This window comes from Pomacea canaliculata, linkage group LG13 (assembly GCF_003073045.1).
Source record: "Pomacea canaliculata isolate SZHN2017 linkage group LG13, ASM307304v1, whole genome shotgun sequence".
Lineage (NCBI taxonomy): Eukaryota > Metazoa > Mollusca > Gastropoda > Architaenioglossa > Ampullariidae > Pomacea > Pomacea canaliculata.
Window position 1 is genome coordinate 12,952,383 of NC_037602.1, and position 23,309 is coordinate 12,975,691.

At 37.8% G+C, this 23,309-nt stretch overlaps 1 protein-coding gene and 1 long non-coding RNA gene across 3 annotated transcripts in view; one reads left to right on the plus strand and one right to left on the minus strand.

The window, feature by feature from the left end:
- Nucleotides 1-15,498, minus strand: part of LOC112553896 (ras GTPase-activating protein 1-like) — a 30,921-nt gene extending 15,423 nt beyond the window's left edge. The window contains exons 1-16 of one of the 2 annotated variants that reach the window (XR_003097143.1): nt 15,332-15,498; nt 10,725-10,874; nt 9,778-9,913; nt 9,342-9,412; nt 8,775-8,892; nt 8,189-8,273; nt 4,343-4,487; nt 3,723-3,798; nt 2,962-3,112; nt 2,483-2,565; nt 2,185-2,258; nt 1,687-1,771; nt 1,178-1,407; nt 836-909; nt 473-648; nt 120-282 (exon numbers count right to left, since the gene is read on the minus strand). Coding sequence is in view for 1 of the 2 variants with exons in the window: in XM_025221383.1 (XP_025077168.1) it covers nt 120-282; nt 473-648; nt 836-909; nt 1,178-1,407; nt 1,687-1,771; nt 2,185-2,258; nt 2,483-2,565; nt 2,962-3,112; nt 3,723-3,798; nt 4,343-4,487; nt 8,189-8,273; nt 8,775-8,892; nt 9,342-9,412; nt 9,778-9,913; nt 10,725-10,874; nt 15,332-15,447 (1,933 nt within the window). In the remaining variant the exon portion in view is untranslated. The remainder of the gene's footprint in view (nt 1-119; nt 283-472; nt 649-835; nt 910-1,177; nt 1,408-1,686; nt 1,772-2,184; nt 2,259-2,482; nt 2,566-2,961; nt 3,113-3,722; nt 3,799-4,342; nt 4,488-8,188; nt 8,274-8,774; nt 8,893-9,341; nt 9,413-9,777; nt 9,914-10,724; nt 10,875-15,331) is intronic. The other variant, XM_025221383.1, reaches the window with a different exon arrangement.
- A 3,010-nt stretch (nt 15,499-18,508) lies between these two features.
- LOC112553899 lies at nt 18,509-20,363 on the plus strand. The gene is made up of 2 exons (XR_003097145.1): nt 18,509-18,655; nt 20,246-20,363. It is a non-coding gene; the product is annotated as an uncharacterized LOC112553899 (long non-coding RNA).
- The last annotated feature ends 2,946 nt before the right edge of the window (nt 20,364-23,309 follow it).

Consider the following 23,309-nt stretch of genomic DNA (forward strand, 5'->3'; position numbering starts at 1 on the left):
CTGGTGAGGCAGAGTGACTTAACTCTTCTTCTCTAACTCATAAATTACTTTAATTTTTAACCCAATTTAGAACACAATCCTAATAGCTTTCAGTCATGTAGCTTCAAGCAGCAACTTACCTTCCTTCTCAATTTCGTGATCATTCAGGGTTCTGAGGAGGACCACCTCCTTGCGGTCAGAACTGAAAATGCGCAAAAGTGCTCGGGCCAGTGTGGTCCATTCGTGCTTGGGACAAAGCTGGGCCAGGGTGAGCAGGTTCTCATACCCCTCCTCTAAAAGCAGCTAGCAACAAGAAAACAGTAGCTCTAAGTCTTATGGGAAACATTTTTTTTTTTAAGTAGGCAGTAAAAGAAAAGATTGCACTTAAAAATGAAACTTTTGGTAATGCTTTTGATCAACAAATAAAATAAACTTCACAGAAGCCAGAAATGCTATTATATGAGCAACTTTGAGTGGCAGAATAAAAACCTACTTCTTTGAGACTGGTGTACTCAGCCTGTGGAAGCAGTACTTGATGTTGATAGTATGCCTTGAGACGGAGAGTCCCGACTTCTCCTTTGGGCAAAGCACCACCTAGAAAGGCTAAAGGATGATGCTCATCGGCAAGCTCCTGGTTCTCCAGTGACGACAGCTGAATTGTGACAGACCCTGGTCACAACAAGGTACAGTCACCCATTTAAAGCTGTAACTGATGGGACCACTTTAATTCCTCCATTTCATGAAGTAAAGATTATTTTTATTTTTGTCTTTGAGCCACTGTAGCATAAGAGATGTATAAAGAAAAGCAAATGTTGTATGACAAATCACTGACAAAACTTTACAGATCACTACATACCTATTAACATTTCTCGGGTGCGCTTGACATTGTACAAGGACACAGTAAAGTTTTCAACGTCAGGTGGAATATCACTGTCAATTGACAAACATGAAAGAAAGGATTGTGAAATGTTACAGTCACGTAACAATAAGCTGCAGCATGAAGAATTTTTCAAGTCATTAGGATCTACAAATATAAATTTTGAGTTATGCTTAATGACTTAAATAAATAGAATCACATCATTATTATTTGCATTCAAATGCCAGGATGTTACACTTTTTCTTTAATTCATTATTATTAATATTAATCTCATGTATCTCCTCCACTTCTCTTTCTACAGATCCTGCCAAAGCAACTCACTCTAATTGAAACTCTTCATTCCAGAATGGGTCTGGCCCTTCATACAACTGTGTACGTCCCACTCTGTGCTGATTGAGAGCCAGGTAGCAGGCAGGGTGTGTCAGCAGTTTATTGGGCACATGATGGGCTGAGATGACAGTCACTGACAGGCTGTGAAGAGCACGAAGACCCTTTGCTGGCATCGCCGCCAGCATATTTGAGCATGCTGACTTCAATATATGCACCCATCTCTGAAAAGTAAAACAAAAAAATCACACTATATAACATATTTAGGACAAGGAAAAACAAAAAGTCACGGAGACAAAAAAAAGAAAGCGTGACCAAATATGTATTTATAATACATTTGTAAACAAATAAAAGACTTCTTTCTTTTCTTTCATTTTTGTAATATAATGCTCAGGTTAGATTGCCCACAATACACAGTGACAAGAATGATGACAGAAAAGTGCATGTGAAATAAAAAATTGAATAGATAAGTCAAAGGTCAACATGGAGACAATTTAACAAACCCTAATGACTTCACTGCTCTCAGCACCAATGTAACTTGTTGTCTTGCTGTTGTCATATGTAGAAACTAGCAAGAAACAGTTTGGTCTGTAAAGAATAAACAGACATTAACAATCTACCATTAATTTTCAACAAACTTCACAAAAAAACTATTTCTTTTAAAGCTATTGATTTAGTTAAGGGACATAAAGTCTATTGTACTGATGAAAACAACTCTTGGATTGTTGCAGTCTGAGAGAATACAGTCTGATTCAAATTGGGTTAGTATACATTCTGCATAAACTACACCTAATGACTTCATGTTGTGAAATGTTCTCAATGACACTAACAGACCGTAATATTTGAGTAGTGAACAAAATTTAACAGCAATAATAGAACATAAGTTAGGTGGAAACTCATGTAATGTGATAAGACAATCTTTGGCTCCAGATACTCAAGTGATCTGTAGCCTATCCTAAGACTGATTTTGTTTTGTTTTAGCTTGGACAAATAAGACTCACCTGCCAAAAAGACTGTCATGGACAGGGTAGACTGATGTGTGTTCAAGTTCTATCAACCCTTTAGGCTTTGATCGCTGAAAGAAATAAATTTCATAAGTATTTTTATTAACAAAATAAACCAAAGAGTCAAGGGAAAGATGTCTTCATCGTTATGAAGGAAGTATGTTAACACAATTTAGAGCCCATGGAAAAACTATGCTCTTTCCTTGTTTTATCCCTAGTAGAAGCATTGCACCTAAACTTGTACCAGTAGATATCTTTGGGTGTTAAACATCTCTTTGTTTTATGCGCTTCTCACCTTTTCATTTTCAAAGAAGTACAGTATCTTCTCAGTTCCATTCAGGACAAAATAGTAAGATTTAAATTTTTTCATCTTTTCATCTGTGCAATAAACAACAGGAAAAAATTTAATGATCACAATAAACAACCATATATAAATAAATTTGCTTGTACACTGAAAACTTTAATGCGATCTTTATAACAAATAAATAAACCAATATGCATGTAATTTGAAAACTTAATATCACTCCTTTAATAAATCTGATTCCTAAATACCCACTTTCTGAAAAAAAATCATTTTGCAAGGATGCTAATGTACACATTTTATTTCCAAAATAAATATATAGTGAAATATGCAAGGACACATTGCACAACTGATTATAAATGACTGCTGACGATGGTTCATGTCCATCAGTAGCACAACATTTTTACAGTAAAGGCACTGGAACTCAGGATAAATGCATAAATGCAGCAGATAAACAATATCTGACAACTTACTTCTGAAATGAAGGTAACCAGACATTTCGATTCTGTCATTTGTTCTTGTGACAAGCTTTGGACCTGTACTTTGGCGAATAGGAGCATAAATATCATCGCTGCCATCCACAGTCAAACGCTCAAAACGTGTATTATTACTGTCAAAGATGTCCTGCACAAAATTCACAACAAATTTTGTGACATGCTGCACTCGTATCTTCAAAAAGTTTCATTTTCATTTTTTTTTTATGCTTTACATGTCTTCTACCATCTCAATTCTTTTAACATCAGTATTACTATTTTTAAAATGTGTCAAAATCTGTCTTTTGAAGCAACACAAACAAAACCCAAACAAAATACTTTCCAGTTAGTCCCCGTTCCATCTCTGTCGCCAAAGGGATCCACCCACAATGCATAATTTGTCATCTCCAAAGACAAAATGACAGAATGTGAGAAAGCTTGCTACTGAATTGATGGACAACCGAGGTCATTGTCTCATGGATGTTGCCAAAATAGTCAAGGCTGTAGCTAAATCCTCTCTGGGTTGAGACTAAGCTTTTTTCCCAGTCAGGGACAAGGTGGTCTTGGCCATGACCAAGCTGTCTGGAATGACTTGGAAAAATGTCAAGTTGTGCTGCACTCCTTTTTAACATGCACTTCCTTTTCTTTTTCTTTTTTTTTTTTTAGATGCTACAACTTGACACATCCTCTTAGCACTTTATTTTGCATAGCTTTACAATGTTTGTAAGTATCAGAGATATAAAAACATTAGTAAAACTTACTCTGTAGACCGGGTAGCGCAAAGTATGCCCTTCTACTATTTCTTCTTTCATGTATCGCTTGATCACACCATCTAAACTGTTAAAACAGACACATACAGAATGAGAGAGAAAGACAAACATTTGCACTTGGATGTATATAGACACACATGCCAACATACATAGGTACTACTTTTCATTTTAGGGCATTTATTGAACTCAAACATTTTACAAATTTTCAAATATGTTTCACCAGTCTAACCAAAATCTACTAGAACCTACACGGGTTGTACTCAGCAGAAAGTGTTGCAGGATAATTTAGGGCACGTGGTAATTAATAATGATAATAAAATTAAGACGGGACCACCACATTAGTCCAGGATGAAGTAATGAGTCACAATTTATCTCTACGAGTTAAGGATACGAAACTGATGAAATCTGACTAGCCAATAACGACTATTTTTTGCCACAAAGTTTAATAATTCTTTTTACCCAAAAATTTCACAATCAATCCGAAAAATGCATTATCAATTAAAGCAAAAGTCTTGTTCAATCATGAAAACTTTAAAGAAGAGCTTTAAAACATATTGAAATGAATACTTTTTTTATTCTGCCACTGAATGCTTAACAGAGTAAGGTATTACCTGTCAAAAAATCGACCACCAACGAGGAACTGATTTCCTCTTTTTTCTATGCGAAAGCGTCGAACATCCTTTTCGCACAGGAAGAAAAGTGAATAGTCACCAGGGTAGTTCTCGCTCTGTCTGACAAGAAAGCTTCCTTCTCCAGCTGATATGCAAGGAGAAAAAGGATTAATGAGACTAGTGGAGATTTAGTAATATTAATATGTAATAATATTAACTAGAACTTCGCCAAGGACGGTCCCAAGCCCGGCTGAAAAAGGAGGAGGGTTGGGCGTGGGGCTAGCACCCCCACCCCGTAAAACAAACCCTTGCTACAAAAACATCGACAACAGCAAAACAATGGCCAACAGTCCTGGAAGAGGAAGGGCCTTCACCTAGAGGGAGTATGACGTGTTGCGGTGAAAGCCGATCTTCGGAAGCTACAACACCGACCACCCTTCTATCGACCAGGAAAACACTTTCCATGGGCACGTGGAACGTGCGAACTATGTTCGAGGCAGGAAAGGCAGCCCAGATAGCAGCAGAAATGCGAGACTACAAACTGTCACTCCTCGGACTTTGTGAAACTAGGTGGATGCAGTCAGGACAACAGCGATTGGCAACAGGCGAGCTGATCCTCTTCTCGGGCATGAGGAAGACGGCGCACCACACACAGAGGGCGTAGCGTTCATGCTGGAGAAGGAAGCACAGAAGCGCGCTTATTGGCTGGGAGGCAAGAGGTCCCCGATTCATCACAGCGTCCTTCTCTACAAAGAAGAAGAGACTAAAGATGAATGTGATCCTGTGCTATGCCCCAACCAACGACAGCAGTGAAGACGCCAAGGAGCACTTCTACGACGAATTGCAGAGCATCCTGAACAGACTGAGTGACAGAGACATCAATATCCTCATGGGAGACTTCAATGCTAAGATTGGAGCAGACAATACAGGATATGAAGAAGTGATGGGGAAGCACGGTCTAGGAGACAACGGGAAGCTGTTTGCTGACATCTGTGCCATGAACAACTACGTGATTGGTGGAAGCGTGTTCCCACACAAGAAGATCCACCGAGCAACATGGGTTTCACCAGACCATGTGACAGAGAACCAAATAGACCACATATGCATCGCAAAAAAGTTCAGAAGATCGTTGATGGATGTCAGGGTCAAGAGAGGAGCAGATGTGGCATCCGACCACCACCTTGTGACAGCAAAGCTTAAACTAAAGCTGAAGAAGAACTGGACAGACCCACGAAAGAAGAAAAGCAAGATACAACGTGAATACCTGAAAGACCCCAAGATGAAAGAAGAATACAAGACAGCAGTCCACAACAGATTTCAAGCACTCCAAGAACTACTTGACGAAGAGACACCCCCAAATATCGAGACCCAGTGGAACAACATCAGAGAGTCTTTCAATACAGCATGCGAGGAAGTCCTTGGAAGAAGGAAACCAAAACAGAAAGAATGGATCACACCAGAAACACAGAAGAAGATCCTCGAAAGAAAGAGAAAGAAAACTGAAATCAACAACAGTAGAACTAGATCGGAGAAGGCAATAGCGCAGAAAAAGTATAGCACAGCGAATGCCGAAGTGAAGCGGAGCATCAAACAAGACAAGAGGAACCACATAGAGGAGCTAGCAACAGAAGCAGAAGAGGCAGCAGCAAGTAGGAACATGAAGAGACTGTACGATACGACCAAAAAGCTGACAGGAAAGATTAGACATTCAGAGCGACCAGTCAAGGGCAGAGACGGCAACACACTGATGGGAACAGACCAGCAGCTGAACAGATGGGCCGAACACTTTGAGGAATTGCTCAACCGACCACCACCAGTAAATCCACCAGACATCGAAGAAGCAGCGAGAGACCTACCGATCAACTGCAACAAACCAACCAAAACCGAGATCAGAAGAGCCATAACACAACTGAAGAATAGTAAAGCCCTAGGACCAGACGAGATACCAGCAGAGGCACTGAAAGCCGATCCTGACCTATCCGTCAACATGTTGCACAGACTGTTTGAGAGGGTTTGGAAAGAGGAACAGGTCCCGGCAGACTGGAAAGAAGGACATCTCATAAAGATCCCCAAGAAGGGGGACCTCAGCCGATGCGAGAACTACAGAGGCATCACTCTTTTGTCCGTGCCTGGCAAGGTCTTCAACAGAGTCATACTGGAGAGACTGAAGGGCCCAGTGGACCAGATACTTCGAGAGCAGCAGGCAGGCTTCAGACAAGACCGATCGTGCACAGACCAGATAGCAACACTGCGGATCATTGTAGAACAGTCTATAGAGTGGAACTCGCCTCTCTACGTCAATTTCGTGGACTACGAGAAGGCATTCGACAGTGTGGACCGAGAGACGCTGTGGAAACTGCTGAGACACTATGGCATCCCGAGGAAGATCGTCAACCTGATCCGCAACTCGTATGAGGGAATGACGTGCCGAGTAGTGCATGAAAGACAGCTAACAAGAAGCTTCGAGGTGAGGACAGGGGTCAGGCAAGGCTGCCTGCTTTCACCGTTGCTGTTCCTGATCGCAATCGACTGGGTGATGAAGCAAGCCACCAATGAAAGGCGAAATGGAATCCAGTGGACTCTGTGGAACCAACTAGACGACCTTGACTTTGCAGACGATCTGGCACTCCTGTCCCACAGCCACCGACAGATGCAAGAAAAGACATCAGAGATCCAGTCAGCCTCGGCACAAGTGGGGCTACACATCCATAAGGGCAAGACCAAGATCCTGAAGCAGGGCTTCTGCTAAGGTTAAATTCTTTGGGGTCCCAGGGAACCCTCCTTCAGATTTTTAAGGGGTCCCTGTTCTTCGCACATATTGGAAGAGGACCCCATTGACGAAAATTGAGGGGTCCTCCGAACTTTTAATGCGTACTGTACGCAATTTTTTGCGTAAGCAGAAGCCCTGTGAAGGTCAACACTGACTGCGAAGAGCCAATCAGGTTGGATGGGGAGCCGCTAGAAGAAGTCGACACCTTTACCTACCTCGGGAGTGTGGTGGACAAACAGGGAGGGACAGACGCGGATGTAAAGACAAGAATTAACAAGGCAAGAGGCGCTTTCATAAAGCTTGGAAAGGTCTGGAGCTCCGGGAGCATAGGCTAACACGACAAAGATCCGTCTCTTCAACTCCAATGTCAAGTCAGTCCTACTATACGGAGCAGAAACATGGAGGACGACCAAGGGCACAACGAAGAAGATCCAAACGTTTGTCAACCAGTGCCTGCGCAGAATCCTCAGAATTCACTGGCCAGAGAGGATAAGCAACACCGACCTGTGGCAGAGAACGAAACAACAGCCCATAGAGGAGGAATCCTGCGGAGAAGATGGGGTTGGCTAGGACACACCCTAAGGAAACCAACATCCAACGTCACAAGACAGTCGCTGACGTGGAACCCCCAGGGAAAGAGAAAGCGAGGAAGGCCGAGAAACACCTGGAGACGGGACCTCGCCGCCGACACCAAGCTCACCGGATTTGGATGGGGTCAGCTGGTGACGGTAGCCCAGGACAGGAGGCGTTGGAGGGCGGTCGTCGATGGCCTATGCACCAGGAGGGGCGAAGGGCATAACTGAACTGAATATTAACTAGCATTTCTTGGACATTCTTTTACCAGTATGCCAGAAGTTTACTAATGTAATAATTGTTGTTAATAATCCATCACAAACAGTGACATTGGCAAAAAACCCAAACAGCATTTCAAAAAATAAAGTTTTTAATGACATACAGAATTAATGCTTTGATGAAAGATTTTCCATCTCAAAGATTTATATTCTACAGGCAGCATCCAACAGCTTTCTATTCATCATTGATATTATTTTTCTATAAGGTACTTTGAAGAAGTTCACCTTGCATAAGTTTTTCAACTGCTTCTTCTTTGCTAAGACAGCTATGATAGTAAGGAAGGCTTTCAACTGGTTCATAGTCACCGTCCTGAAGACAGAGACAGACATACATGCATGCACACAAATACATATGCAAACATAATAAATTTTATGAGCACCTGTTCAACTATGAGCAACCAAAGTCAGATATTATAAAGTCACTCCCTTAATTTCAACAACTCTCCAATGAACAGGTTATACATGTACAAAACAAAAGTAAAAGCAAATGCAAAAAATTTATTTAATATAATGCTTGTGATGGGCGACTGCTGCAAAATTTCACTTAAACTCCCTGTTCACTTCAGCATCCAAGGCTATTGTGAAATGTTTCTGTAACATTCAAAATCTTACAAGTGAATTAGTCTTCTCTCATCCTTACCAAAGAAACCAAATGCTTCATTTCAATAGATTGTGGTATCTTGCAGTTATAGCTTTAGTGGTATCCATCAAAACTTTGTCTAATGTTTCACTATCATCTACTTCTCTACCAGCCCTTTTAGCAAAAGTATTGTGTGCTTGAAAGAATCATACTATCATTAATAATACATACCAAATCTTTTACAAATGGGGCGGGTACAAGTCCACTTTCCTTGGTTCGCTCTGATGTCACCCAAAGCCATCCATCTTCAAGTTCATTTTGCACAACAAACACATCGCCTTTGCAAAAACTGCACAAGTGAGAAATGTTGACATTCAAGATGCAAAGTCAAATCAATTTCATGGCCATATTACAAATGATAACTAAATGTCATACAAGTCATTAAAACATTTTATTAACCTTTTCTTCACAAGTGCAGTCAAAACTGTGATATTAGAATACTTACTAAGACCCAATTTTGTTGGTGGTAATTTTTATCAAGTCAACAACTATTCCCATATCATGGTATGGTATGTAAACAAGTGCTTAATTCAAAGATGAATTATATAAAGGAAACAAGAGTCTATCCACAAGCCATGATCCCGTCTTGGTGACAGGCACTTAACTGCTGTAGTGGACTGTCCTTGCCAAGAGCATGAAATAATTCACCCACTACTTCTTTATCTTGTTTCTTTTTTCAAGTTCAGCAAAAACCAAGTCAAGAGAGTAGCAAAACTTGCCAAATGAGAGAGGACCCACCTCAGCTCATCTGAATCAGCTGCTTTTCTGTAGGAGAGCATAGCCACCACACGTCTTCTGTCATCCACAGGCTAAGAATAAATGATAGACCGTGAACAACTGAGTTGAGTGCAAAAAGTTTTAATAATCTCCATCAGAAGCTACTGGCCTTTTTTATTTATATTAAACATTACTCCTGTTAGCCTTATACAACTGTTGCAAGTGAAGATAGATTCCAAAGACTCCTCCTATCCATTTGCATCTTCTTTGCTCAGTTCTTCAACTCAAGGTAACAAAGAAGCTAGCAAAGGTTATAAACAAACTATTCATGGGAAAATTTTTCATTACGAATCTCAATCAAAAGCATGAAAGCTGATTTAAGCACTCCCTCTGCCTGAGTCACAACTTCTGTATCAGCTTTTCCACCTTGTTTGGTCAAGCAAGTCTCACCGCTTACCTCCTGTGGCGCGACTGGATGAATGAGTTGCTCATTTTTCAGCAGACAGGAGCAGGTGGTGTAGTAGCCGATCAAGTCAGAAAGAGACTCAAACTGACGACCACCTATGTAATAGTCCCCACACATTGCCAGTATCCTGAAAAATACATAATGTGCACATTGTACCTATAGATTCTCCCCCCTCCTTCCACAACACCCACCTCATCTCTTAGGTTATTCACTAACATGAACAGGTTTATAAAGTAACAATTAGCTCTCTTTAATAATAATGTGTGATTTGTATAGTGCATAATCATGCGCCAAAAGGATTATGCTCTCAGTGCTTAAGACAAATACGTGACATGGAGAGAATACAAAGGATGGAAGGAGAAACAACTATGCAGACAACTAATAAAACACAGAAGACACAAAGAGGAACAAAGGAACAAACAATAAGGATGAAACAAACAATAATATTCTTCTTTCTCCAATGATGATCAACTATAGATATAAATCCTTAAAAAACATTTTAAATGTTAATCTGAAGTGGTCCACACTGAAATCTGAGTGAATGCAATTCAAGTAAAAAAAGACAACAAATGTAGAAGTTATGTGTGTGCAGGTATAAGCGCATGTGCAGGCATGTAATCAATTATACCAATTAGACAAGTGTATGAAACGAGTATCCAAACATGCTTCACACTCTAAGTCTCACACCTACAGGTATTCCTATATGCATACACAAAGGTCAACATAGCTTTTTATCATCCATCCAAACCCACACCATCCTATCCACTTGCTCAGAGAGCAATATATGATTCACTGCAACTGTAAATATAAACAAATAATTTATTTCTAAAGAAAAAAGTCTTTACACTTAAAAAATATCTACAGCTTAAGCAACAGGTAAACTTTTATTAACTTTTCATTGTAAATGTTATTACAGTACCAGGGACAAAACAAGTTACCTGAAATGTGTAATTTTGTGATTTTGACCAAGATAGGACAGCACAAAGGAGCCAAGCTTGCTCTCACTCTCCCGTACCAGGTAGCTGCCAGCCTCTTGCTCTCGCAGGAGGTCCTCTGCACCTGCTCTTCCAAGCCTCCCATGATACCACCTGTTTCCACAAGAACATCCAGATCAGTCTCCTCTCTGTGCTTTTTGTTGTTGTTAAGTACAAGAGACATTTGAATCTTTAGAAGGTGAAACACTTTTGTCTTGCCCAGTCTGATTTCACAAGATGTGTGCCACTTTATTTTTTCGCTACTGTTGTTAACTGCTTGACATCAGAAAATTTGTTATCAAATATATTCATCTTTGGTAAAACCTTTGTTTCTCTAATACCATAAACTATTTTTTTATGGATAAATGTTCAGCAATGTCTCAGATACAACTTTGTAATCAAGACTATTGAAAAGAACTTTTTTCCCTTTACTGTAATTAAAGCAGCTGTGAAAATTTTAACAGCTGTCTGAAAAGCAGCAAAGTAGGCCAATACATGGATGAACACAGTCTGTTTTACTGACGATGTCTATAATGCTGAAGTAGGGGAAATACAAACGCTCTACCAAATTTATTAGTGACTTCCTGTATAGAAAACCCTGGTCTGAAGTCTGCCATTCAAGCAATAACAGAAACTTAGCCAGGAAGGAGACAAGAAAAGATTAAACTGTGAGGCTCAGTTATCATAGTGATCACCACTAAGTACAACCTCTCCAGTCTGAAGATATTTTGTTTACTTAAATATTTCTTCTTTAGTTCCTCAGAACTAAATGAAAATCCATTCCTATTTCATTCATAAAACACTGTAGCACATCCAAGACAGCCATCTCCATATTTATTAGATATACCCTCTACTTCTGCACGATACTGCTTGTCTTATTCTGTCTTACCACAAGGTTTCTTATTAAAATGCAGATCATCACTTTTTCTCTGCAAAATATTCTGGTAAAAAAATCAATAAAATGAATCAATATAATATTTTAATAAAATGGGCTGGATAAGATTCACAATTTAAAAAGTGGGCAGTGGTACGGGTGGACTGAGGACAAAAAGAAATTGAGAATAAAAGCAAGAGTGAGAGAGAAAATTGGCATTAAATTATTCAAGGTACAAATTATTTGGGCAGAAACTGAAAACAAAAATTATGGTACGTGACTTCTGTGTAAAGGTAGACTTCACTATTTAACAATAACAAAAAAAACCCCAAAGAATCTGTAAATGTCAACTGTCACTAAAAAAATCTATAAACAATATGGAGCATGACATGACAAAATGAAACCGAGCATCTTCCTTCTTCCCTCTTCACTGCAGCAACTTGACAAGCCTTGGCAGGGTTAGGACAGCTAAGTCAAGATTTGCAGTGTCTTCGCTTAAATCATCTGCTGCTTACTGACTGACATGCATGAATTCACTCAGTTTTTCAAATCCACTTAATGCAGTTATAATAGTATGGCAACTCACAAAAGATCTATCATGCACATTAACATTCCTGCCCTACTTTGCATTGCTACAGAAGATAAACACAAATCACTTTGTCTCCTCCTCATCACCATCACCAAGCCTCATTCTTAAAACCTTCAGTCATTTTAAAAATAACTGTAGCAATTTTATACAAGCTTTGTTTGAATTTTGACCTATTCTAGACTAAAATATCAAAGTCCTCTTTATTTAGAGGACAATAAGCCTTTTTAATAGGTGGGATTGGTTTCTTTGATGAGTTACTCACATTATCCACTTTTTCTGCTCATGAATTTTGCATGAAATGTTTAGTAATAAGGTCATGCTCATCAAATTTCATACAAGCTAAGGCGCATGGCTCCAGCGAAAGACCACAGATCTGCAGCAACCACAATGTTTACAGCACCTTTGGTGGCAATGATATGAAATGTATAGCACAAGTGCTTCTAATAATTAGGTATGCACTGAAATCAGATGACTTTGTACTGTAAACCTAGCTCATAAAAATTTACTACCAATCTGTCTTAAAATATTTCTTATGAAAATTTCTAAACTGTTAACAAAAAAAAAAAAAAAACCAACATACTTTTGTTTATAAAATGTAGAATTAAAAGTTTTTATGTGATAAGAATATATAAATATGCCAAAATGCTGCAATGAAAAATAAGAAAGCGTAAGTTATACTAGACTTTCATATAGCAGCAGAGTTAAGAAACTGTGTCACGTTACTCATGTTCTAACTCTACAGAGATCATGTTTGATTGTTTGTTAGTGTTCTACGCTGTGGGAGACTAAGGCTCTATCACAGCGAGAAAATGTAATGTTACAATAAAAGGTAATAAAAAAGTTCTACAGAGACCAGATAGAAAATATGTAAGGAAGAACAGAAGAGGCCAAGAAAGGAAGCTAAGACAAAGGAGGAAAACAGCAGAAATCTGTTGGGTAGAATTCCGGGATTAGACAGGAGAAAAAAATGACTTAGAATTTAAGTTATAGTAATTCAGAATTCATATGACCATAACTTTATCATTTTTAAATAGTTCTTGTGCACTTAAAAGACAGCAAACAAGAGCTAAATTAATATAATGATGACTATTAAGTTACCTATCTACCACAAAAGCACACAATTAAAATAAGACATGTACATAACTTTCAAGAAAGTAAAAACACAAGAATGAACTTACATCGTTTTTACCATATCTCTAAGAATTAATAAAATGTTTAAACATGTATTTCATGTTTGCAGACAGAATTGCTTGAAAAGTGTTTTTTAACTGGATTATTTCAATCATATGGCAATGTATAACAGATGAATATCAATGTCTCATGATGAACTCGTCATGTGCTGCTTGTTTGCAAATGTGCATTTCACTTCCTGCATCAGCATATTGCCAGTTTTATGCAGCTAACTTAACTAATAGCTCAGTTAAAAAAGGGTTCATGAAGGGGTTAACGTTAAATCTACCATATAGAGACAATGCCCCCCTTGATCTAAGCAATGTTCTTAAATAGATTAACACTAGTGCTTTGTGGCAGAGTTTTCATTTACGTTTTAATGTCTTTATTACAGTTTACATCTATGGCAAATAATGTCTTATTGTTAATATCCTAATGAACAATAAAAGGAAAACAAGAATTTTTGCTTATAAGTAATGTCATTCGTGAAATATCCCACTGAAAGTACAATGAAGGTTGAAAATGGAGCTACTGGTTTTTTGCTTTCAGCTGTATGTAAATATTTAAAATAAATAAAATATGCAACATCGTAGAAAAGAAAATATAAAAAATTTAGAAAATCTGAGTATCTGATACTCTCCTTCACATCTTGTCAGGTTTAAATCTCACTTATGAACAGTATTTGGAACAAAAAAGAGAGATTAAAAAATGCTCAACATGAATTATTCCCATGCTTTTCTAACCTTATTTTATGAATCAATAGATGTATAGGTCAATTTATCACTGTCATTTACACAACATTTTGCATGTGACAAATATGCTGCAAGTTGGATTGCAACACTACTACAGTATTCCAAGACCTTGTAAAATGGAAAAATATTCAATAATTTGTTTTGCTGCCTGCATAACAGAACTGTTATACATAGCTGGCTTTCCTGCCGTTGGGTGGTTGGTAGGTTGGCTAATATATGGTTATTCTAAAGGACATAAATAGTTATCGTTAAAGAGCTAAAAATCTTAAAATGAAGCTGAAAATAATGGAAAGTAGTCAGGACAATGTTGTGATCATTGCAACAAATATTTTTTTTAAATCCTTGTAATCCTTATTTTTTTAATATTGTTGTTGTAACATCAATTTATTATAAGAAACATATTTCCAAATTTGTTATGTTCATAATTAGTAAACTCCTTCTCATTCTTTTGAGACAAGTCTACTCATTAAGGAAAGAGAAGTAGCTAATGTAGCTGAGGCAGAGGGAGAATATACCTACTTACGTCTCAACAAAACAAAAAATGTGTTGGATAAAAATGAAACCTGCATACAGATTGACAAGGGATTTTTTTTTCAGATTTTAAATCTCAAGTGTAATAAGGTCAAGACACTGCTTAAAATACCAGAAAGTACGGAGAATGTATACCGTGCTTACTGATGTATAAGACAAAGCTCGAAAAATGAATATGCATAACGAACTGCTGTTCGTTCTTTTTGTAAATGCATTAATATTCAGTTTACTCGAATATCTTATTTTAACTAGTGTAATTTTTTGTTTCTTTCTTTATATACATAGCAATAACATTTGTTGCTACGAACATGACGCCAATGCGATCCCGTTGCTGTTTTTATATATGATTTCATCTGCGCGAAATGGTCCTGAATCAGATGACGAGTTCACGAATCCCATCCTCTATCATTTAGTACCAAATGCTTTTAACTCTCATTATTAAATATAATGTGCTTATTTCATCACATTTATGCAACCTGTTAATCTGCCCAGTGCTACTCGGCTAGCCATACAAACTTCCCAACCTGCTCGTCCTGAAACGACAGGTTGCACCGAGAAGGAAACGAGTGTGCATTGCATTCAAACCCGCTCAATAAAGTGGCCTTAAATTCAATACTTTGACCCCTTCAATTCCCCTGTAGTGTAGCCAACTTACAGTTTCTGGTCCGGTGCTGTAAGTGCACTATTTATGTGCGTCTCGTGGAACTCTATATCACCAGATCGCGGATCAAAGTCTTCTCCTCCTTCTGCTGCTGCTCCATCAGCCGCCATTTTATCACTTCGCACCGAATTCCTGCTAAAATTTGATTGGCCAAAAAAACACCATGGCACTGACTGACCGTAGGGTGAATGAATGCATCAGCGTCAGGGGTGGGGGGGATGCCACGACGCCTACGCACTTTAGTTGATGTGTGTCTCGGAGAAGCTCGCGCGCTGTGTTGTAGCTCAACAGCGATCGAGTCTTTTCCCTAGGTTTGCTTCTTGAATGTGAATGAAAACTTGCAGGGTGTTCCAACTTGCCATTTATTTTCATTTACAATCGTTCTCATTTCCTCCAGAGTTTATGAACAGGATCATCCGGTGATCCGCAGATAACGATGAGTCTAATACACACACCACACGATGTGGGATAAGAGAGATCGAAGTATCAAAAATGGTATTTCTTGATAACAGGAGATCTATCGATTTAAGGAAACAATTGCCACCTCTGTTGACTTCGCGTGTGCAAGGCTAGCGGTAGTACTTGGTAGTAAGTGAAGGTGCTTATTTACAACTTGTAGAAAAATCAATCAAGTTAAAATTCAGCAAAAGTTGGTAGAAGCCAATTTTTCAACGGATGTTTACATGTCTACAAAGTAGGCGTAAATTAACTAGAGGAAAGCTATTTCATTTCAAAGACGGAAAATGTCGACTTATATCACGCTTCTAATGATGCATAGTGAAACCTCTAGTCGTCTGCGGCCTCCAGGGAATTAGTCTGAAGAGAATCTGCTTCCTATACTCATACCTCGAGCAGTCTCTGACATGAGAAAGCTGGTCAGGTTCTGACCATTACTTACGAAGTATATCCCAAGGGTTTGTATATTTTGCAGGGATGATGTGTGTGTGTGTGCTGCTATATGTTTAAGAAACAGGAAATATATTTTTTAGGAAGAAAAGACAATAGTGCAAAAATGTATTTGTCCATGAGGGAACAATTTTTTGTTTCACAATAAGAGCATGAAGCTGAGATTTTAAGCATTTGGGATAAAAAAAAACATTTTGTATCAAAATACAGTATTACAACATAAGTAACATCTTTTAAAAAAAAAAAACATGAGGGAAATGTATTCAATTACAAAGTGGCCAGGTTGCAATGCGCAATGCATTGGTCTTCATAAAGAAAAGCTTGTGTAAAATGAGAGTTAACAGCACAGCAGATGAACACCTGTTGCATATTTTTTTCTTACTGGTGGCATAACCAGCTAGATACACATATGATTGCATGCATATAAGGTATTCAAGTGGCCAGGGTGTTGCCAGATGGTGGATGTAATTCAGCATTGTTCATGTCAAACCTGCCTTAAAGGCTGAACCTTTTAGCTTATGGCTGTAAAGAATGGTTTGTTCCAAAGGAGTGAGGTGAGGAACACACATTGTGTCATCTACCCTAGTGACATTCTTTGCTAATTGCTTTCATCTGACCCTCGCCTCCCTCCATGAGTCAAATCCATTCTATCCTGCTGGACAGTAAAAGTTCAGCATTTAACTCCTTGCATTTTACTCAGTATAATGTGTCACTGAAATAGCCATTTCTACTCAGTGAGCAATATGTACGGAACTGTTAAGTATTAACCAGCCAGTAATAGCTATACATGTATAAATATTTGTTTTCCTCAGTTCTCCCCATGTAAGCACACAATTTGGTCAGCTTGTTTTTAGATTTCCTGTACATCTAAATGGTCAGTCTGTATCAGTCTTAGAGAGAAGATGCACTGCAAATATTCTAAAATTTTCCACAATGCCAGGCACTCTTTCCAGAGTGGGGAGGTCGTGCCATCTGTTTCATGCTTCTAAATCTGCCTGATACTAGAGATTAAATATCACTCAACACTCCTAATCAACTCCAAAAACCAGTTGTCATCAGATCAAATTTTCAATGCAGTTATGCTTAAACTGTTGCAGACTAAATCCAACATATTTATGAAACCTGTTTATCTACTTAAAATATTATAAAAGTATTTGTAAGGTGACCAGACGTCCCGCTGTCCCGCTTAAAGTCCGGCGTTTTGACGGTGAATGGCACATGTAAACGTCTGTGCACAAATGAACCGACCAAATAAGAAACATAAGGTTCAACAATTAAAGAGAAGACACATTGACAAAAACAGAAACTAAGCACACAGATGAAGAATTGAGGAGTGAGCAAAACAGTCCACTTGATTTTGCAAGATATTTCTTCCTGAGATGATTCTTGTTTTGTCAGGTCAGATCTGAAGACTTGAAACATAGGCACAGTTAAGATAAAGGGGCAGAGAATTCCAGATAGTGGGGGCCGAGAAGGAAAAGGAGTGTCTGCCAAATTTCTCCTGTCTCATGCATGGCTCAGAAAGAAGAGGAACAAATATATATCAGAGGCAACAGAATGAATATGGGACATAAAAATAGTGAAACAGTAGGAGCACGGTGTTTTGGACACCAACGAAACATATTCTGTTTAAATGTTCAAAAAGAAAATCCAGTAAAGAGCTATTAGCACCAACAAAATTGCAAATAAAGAGATGTGTATGCGTGTGGAGGAGGTGTTTGAGAAATGGCAGGTAAAGCTGCTGTAAGTTTGATGGCTAGTATCAAGCTTGTCACTATATATGCTCTGTAGCCAGCAATGAACAGTTACAAAATTTCTTTAATGCAGTCTAATGACTTCAAAAACGCGGCACCTAAGCTGTGGAATGCTCTGCCATCGTCACTCTCCACCATCACCTCACCAACCACGTTTCGCAAAAGACTGAAGACCCATCTGTTTCTTTCAAAACAGTCTTAAACAACCAAGAAACACTTCTGTCTATATTTTTTACTTTCCTGGTGTTTTATATATTTGTTCACTTTATTTTTTTCTTCTTTTGTTTTTTTCAGCGCAATGAGCATTCTTCTGAATGGATTCCTGCGCATTACAAATCGACATCATCATCAATGCTTTGAATTCTTAAAGTACCTACGTTATAAGGCTTTCCTGCCAGATTACAGAATATGCTGCATAAATTCAAATAAATGAGATAAATGAGGAGTGAGGGAGGGTTATCTTTACAAACAAACAAAAATTAAATACACTTGGTCCACAGCAACGGATTCGAGTAACGTGCACTCTATCGAGGAACTCAGTTCTCAAAGGAGCTCTCTAATTAGCAGGACTTGAAATAGCATTTAAAATGTCCGTCATGGCTGTCAGCGGCTTATCACGTCTGATTGGGCCTAAATACGTCCAGTTAGCCAAAGCTTGGTATGTCTGATAGTGAAAACTTCATTACAGTATAATATTCTTTTGTTTCAAATAAGATAATTGGCCGTATTTTGTATCCGATGCTTGAAATTAGTATTTGCTGAACCTTCAGTCAAGGAGAACCAAAGTCAAATTCACATGGACACAATCATGTTTAATGTGTTGCGCATAGTACACGGGTGTGCAGTATGTCTTGTCATATGCACCGGTCTTGTTGATTGATAACTGTAATTCGTCAGTAATGTTTTTAAAAACTGGCCAAAATAATCATAAAATTGTAACGATATCACGGGCAATGGTACGCAATTAATAGAAAAATACTAGAATTCAAGTAGCATTAACGGCTATGATAGCTTAATAGCAAACCGTGGAAAATTCGAAGGTTCAGAATAATATTGATAAGACCTGTCTGCTTGAGAAGCATGGAAAGCAAAAGGTTATCATGGGGTGCGTGAAATAGCAACTATGCAGCAAAACAATGAAACTAGCTTCCCATTTACTCCCTACTGTCTTCGAACCACATCTTTTTTAAGAGTGTACCTCATAAAAAAACAATTCACATAATTCTAGTTTATTTATATTTTTCAAGACTCTTTCTTCATCTTTGATGTATGGATTAGTCTGTCCTTTCAAAACACCTCTGAAAATTAATGTTTAACATACCTCTTGTCTCTGTCTGTTCACTGAGGAGCCAGCCATTTCTCCCCACTGCCATTGTCCCAGACATGACCATATTGTCCCCAGTAAGACCACAATATCCCAACACCAAAAGCTGTATCATCACAGGCCCAAAAGACTTGTCTGGTCAAGGTGACAAATTCCATGTATTGGCTGTCAATTCAGTGTAGACTTCAAATGACAAACTTCATTTAATCTTTAGTTTGAAGTTCATATTTAATGTATATGCAGTAAGATGGTGGCTGAACTTGTTTGCATGGCTGTTTGAAATAGGCTGAGCATATGCATAATGTTTGAACTATATATGGCTCTGTTGGCAATATCTGACATTAACAGCTACTTGTGTCATTGGTTATTATTTCATCTTTTGGGCCTGGGATGATTTGGCTTTTTGTTTTTGGATGATACAGTCTTATTTGGGATAATATGGTTCTGTTATAAAATGACCTGTGACTATCAATAGTGCATCGTCTGTATTGTTGCCTATCCCTCCCTTTCAACAGTACAGTACAGTACAGTGGTTCAAGGGTAAAGCACCTTTCACCAGTTAGTTGAGGATTTGCTGTGCCAAACTGATTGTGTCTTAGGCACCTTGCTCTTTGTGTATGTGGTGCCTGCTTGGCCATGATAGAACCTCATTTGCTTGCTACATGTTTAACATATCCTCCCCAATGGTTTTGTTTTTATTTTTTTCATGTGCCGTACATCTTATATTCATCTAAAGTTCTGAGCAAATACCTCTATATGAGCTTGATTCTGTGCTATATAAATCATGCATTTGTTATTAAAATAGTTAAAAAGTTGAATAGCACTGTTGTAATTTTAATTGGCCATCTTATAACTTATTTATGTAATAAGTATGGCATTCAGTTTCTTAGCTCCTATTATTTAAATATAATTTATGTTTTAAAGGTTTCCAACCCTAGCAACATTTGGTACCTGTGGAACTGCTCTTGGCCTCTACTTTACAGACTGGAAAGTGGTTGTACAATATATTCCTTACTATGGTAGTAAGTTTAGCCAACCCAAAGAATGACTTGGGAGTAAGTATTAACTGAGAGTTAGTAAGAGGTATTAATTTTTTATGCACTGGTAACGAATGCACAAGATGTTACCTTGCTGATGCTAGATTGACTTATCATTCTGCGAAGATAGCCACCCTTGTGCTCCTTACATTGACTTTGATTTAAAGCGGTAGGAATTAATTACATTTTAAGAAAACCACAAATTCAATTGGCATGTTATTTACATAGCATAAAACTGAACATTTACAGTTTCTTGTGCAGTTTAAATATTAAACTATTTAATGTATTAGATGGGTCACCATATTTCTAAGCTGCTTTTGTACTTGTGTAAACAACACAGCTTATTTTAATTGTTGTGTGAATTGATTCATGGCTTAGACATTTCTTTTAACGTTATTTCTGTTTAAAGATTTGACATGGGATTTAAATATAGCAGGTTAAAAATGAGCAAATATGACTAGAAACTCAGCTTTTCTTCTTGACTATGATTTGCAGGTGGCAGACAAGATCATGTTTGGAGTTCTGAATGTCCCATCAAGTAGAATATTTAAATAATACATGCTAAACATGTTTGCAAAATTTGCGTGAAAATATCACAGGATTGATGTTATTAAACTGTAGCTGTTTTGGTACAGTAAAGTGAACTGCAAAAGTCATTTGTCTTTTAAAATTCTCATGTGAATTGCAAGTATTGAATGTAAGATGTTTGTAAAAGTGTATGCTTATATGTTATGACACTTGTTATTTCCCAGCTTATCATGGGAAGTTGTAAAAGCAAAAAAAAAAAAAAAAGAAGTCCAGAAGATTGGTCTGGCTGCCTAATGGTACTTACACGTAGGTGCTTTTTCTAACTACAGGAAAATTTTGCATATATAAGACATCATTTACAAGGTTTACTGGTTACAAAAAGTGTCTGTCCATATTTGCCTTTTACATATATATTTCTACTTGTGAATGGAATGTGGTTAGTCATGGTGACAGCTGAGTCTGCAAATCAGATTATGGTATTAACATCTCAATTGTATTTTTAAAAACTATATAAATGGCAAGTTCATAAACAAAATGTCTTCTTTTAAAATTTAAATACTTTTCCAATGTTTTGCCCTTGGATTTAGATTGTCACAAAATATTTGATTAATGTGGTCTTGTAAAAATCTACGTTAGCAGTGTCAGTGGATACAACATTGCAAGTGGATGGCATTATTAAATACAAGTTTAATCACTTGATCAAAAAGCAACAGCGCTGTTTGGTTCTACTTTTACATCTTAGGTATTTAGCTTGAGATTATTGTTAAAATGTGATTGAACTGAGGCGAATGAGACTTAAACTTTTAAAACATTTATATATTTTCTGATGGTCACAAGTAGCCTTCCATTTAATGCATCATTTTTTTCTTTTTTTGTAGCATGGACCAAAAAAGAAATCTATGAAAACCTGAACTTCTATTTCTTGATATATAAAATTATAAGGTGCATGCAGACATGATAATCATTACTGACAGCACTACAAGCACCTAAAGATATAAATTATGATGCTTAACAAATTATGAACTACGTATCAAACACCAGCTAAATCTTGATCCTGTGATAAAGACTTCTGATTTTATAACTAAGAAATCTTAACTGATGCCTTGTCATCATAAAAACTTAGTACTGATTCACATACATTCTGTAATAAGGAAAATACCATACGAGTGGCATGTATTTGCTGTGCTAAATAGCTAAGCTAAATACAGCATGTAATCTACAAAAATAGTTGGGAAAACTTGGCACACCAGCATTGAATCTTGAGATTGAAACAGTGAACACTAGGTTTCAGACAAATCAGAACGTTTTTTTGTCGATTTTCTTTGCTGCATTTCATATAGTTGTCGTCCTTCCATTTCTATTGACTTCATGGATTGTTTGTTAAAGTATGATTTTCCAAGAAACACATAAATGCTGTAAACTGTCATAGCACCAAGTGCCACCACTGCTAATTTTGTACTTTTATTTGCTTTTGCGCACATTATGAAGCAACAGTTCAAGAGAGTTTTTCCCTTCTAGACTTACTGTAAAAGTCCTCTTGCAACTGATGTTTGCTGCACACTTGGATTCACTTTCAAACTGTATTATATAAGCAACAATTATTTCGCAGTCTTCTGTCACTAAAAAAAAAAAAAAAAAAAAAAGCACACAAGTTGTGTTCACAATTCGTTGGCCTTCAACTTATGAGAAATATGCGAATGGCTTTATCATGAATTTCTATAAATTCTCCAAAACTTAATGTCAGCATCAGATTCCCTCCTGGTTTATGCAGTCGGTGCAATTACGCAATCGCTGTGCATTATCTACTGTTGAATATTCTTTGTGTTTGATGTGGTCCTGTAAGATACAGAATCTGATTGTGCTGAACAGTCCTCCTTCTCCACCTCTGGATGTTCCACTGCGAATTTCTGAATTATCGGTTTCCAGATGTAAGCACCTCCAAGGACACCTACCACAATTGTAACAATAATTTGGTGTGTCGGAAGGCGTCGACGGAGATATTTCCGCATAGTCAACCCTACCACATTAAATTCATCACAAATGCTGACAGTGCGTAGAAGTTTTCTCCAATTTGTTAATGATGTGGTATTTCTTGGGCTTCGAGTTGTTCGACCTTTCTTCACGCGGCTTTTTTGGTCAAGGTTAGTAACTCTAACCTTATTCGCGACATGAGAATGGTTTATCTCCCTCTACTACGGACAGGGATATTAGTTCGTAGCAAGAGATGACCTCTTACCAAGAATCAAACTCCCAGCGAGGTATGCAGACGCTGGGTTTTCTAGTGTTGCTGAATGGATTAACAGACATTTTCGTGGTATTTTTTTTTATCAAAGCCGAAAAGAAAGCGTGAGTTTTATGTGTTTAGCTTGTTCATGTTATTTTTATTTAAATTTGACCTGTTGTTACTCTTTAGCAGACGATCA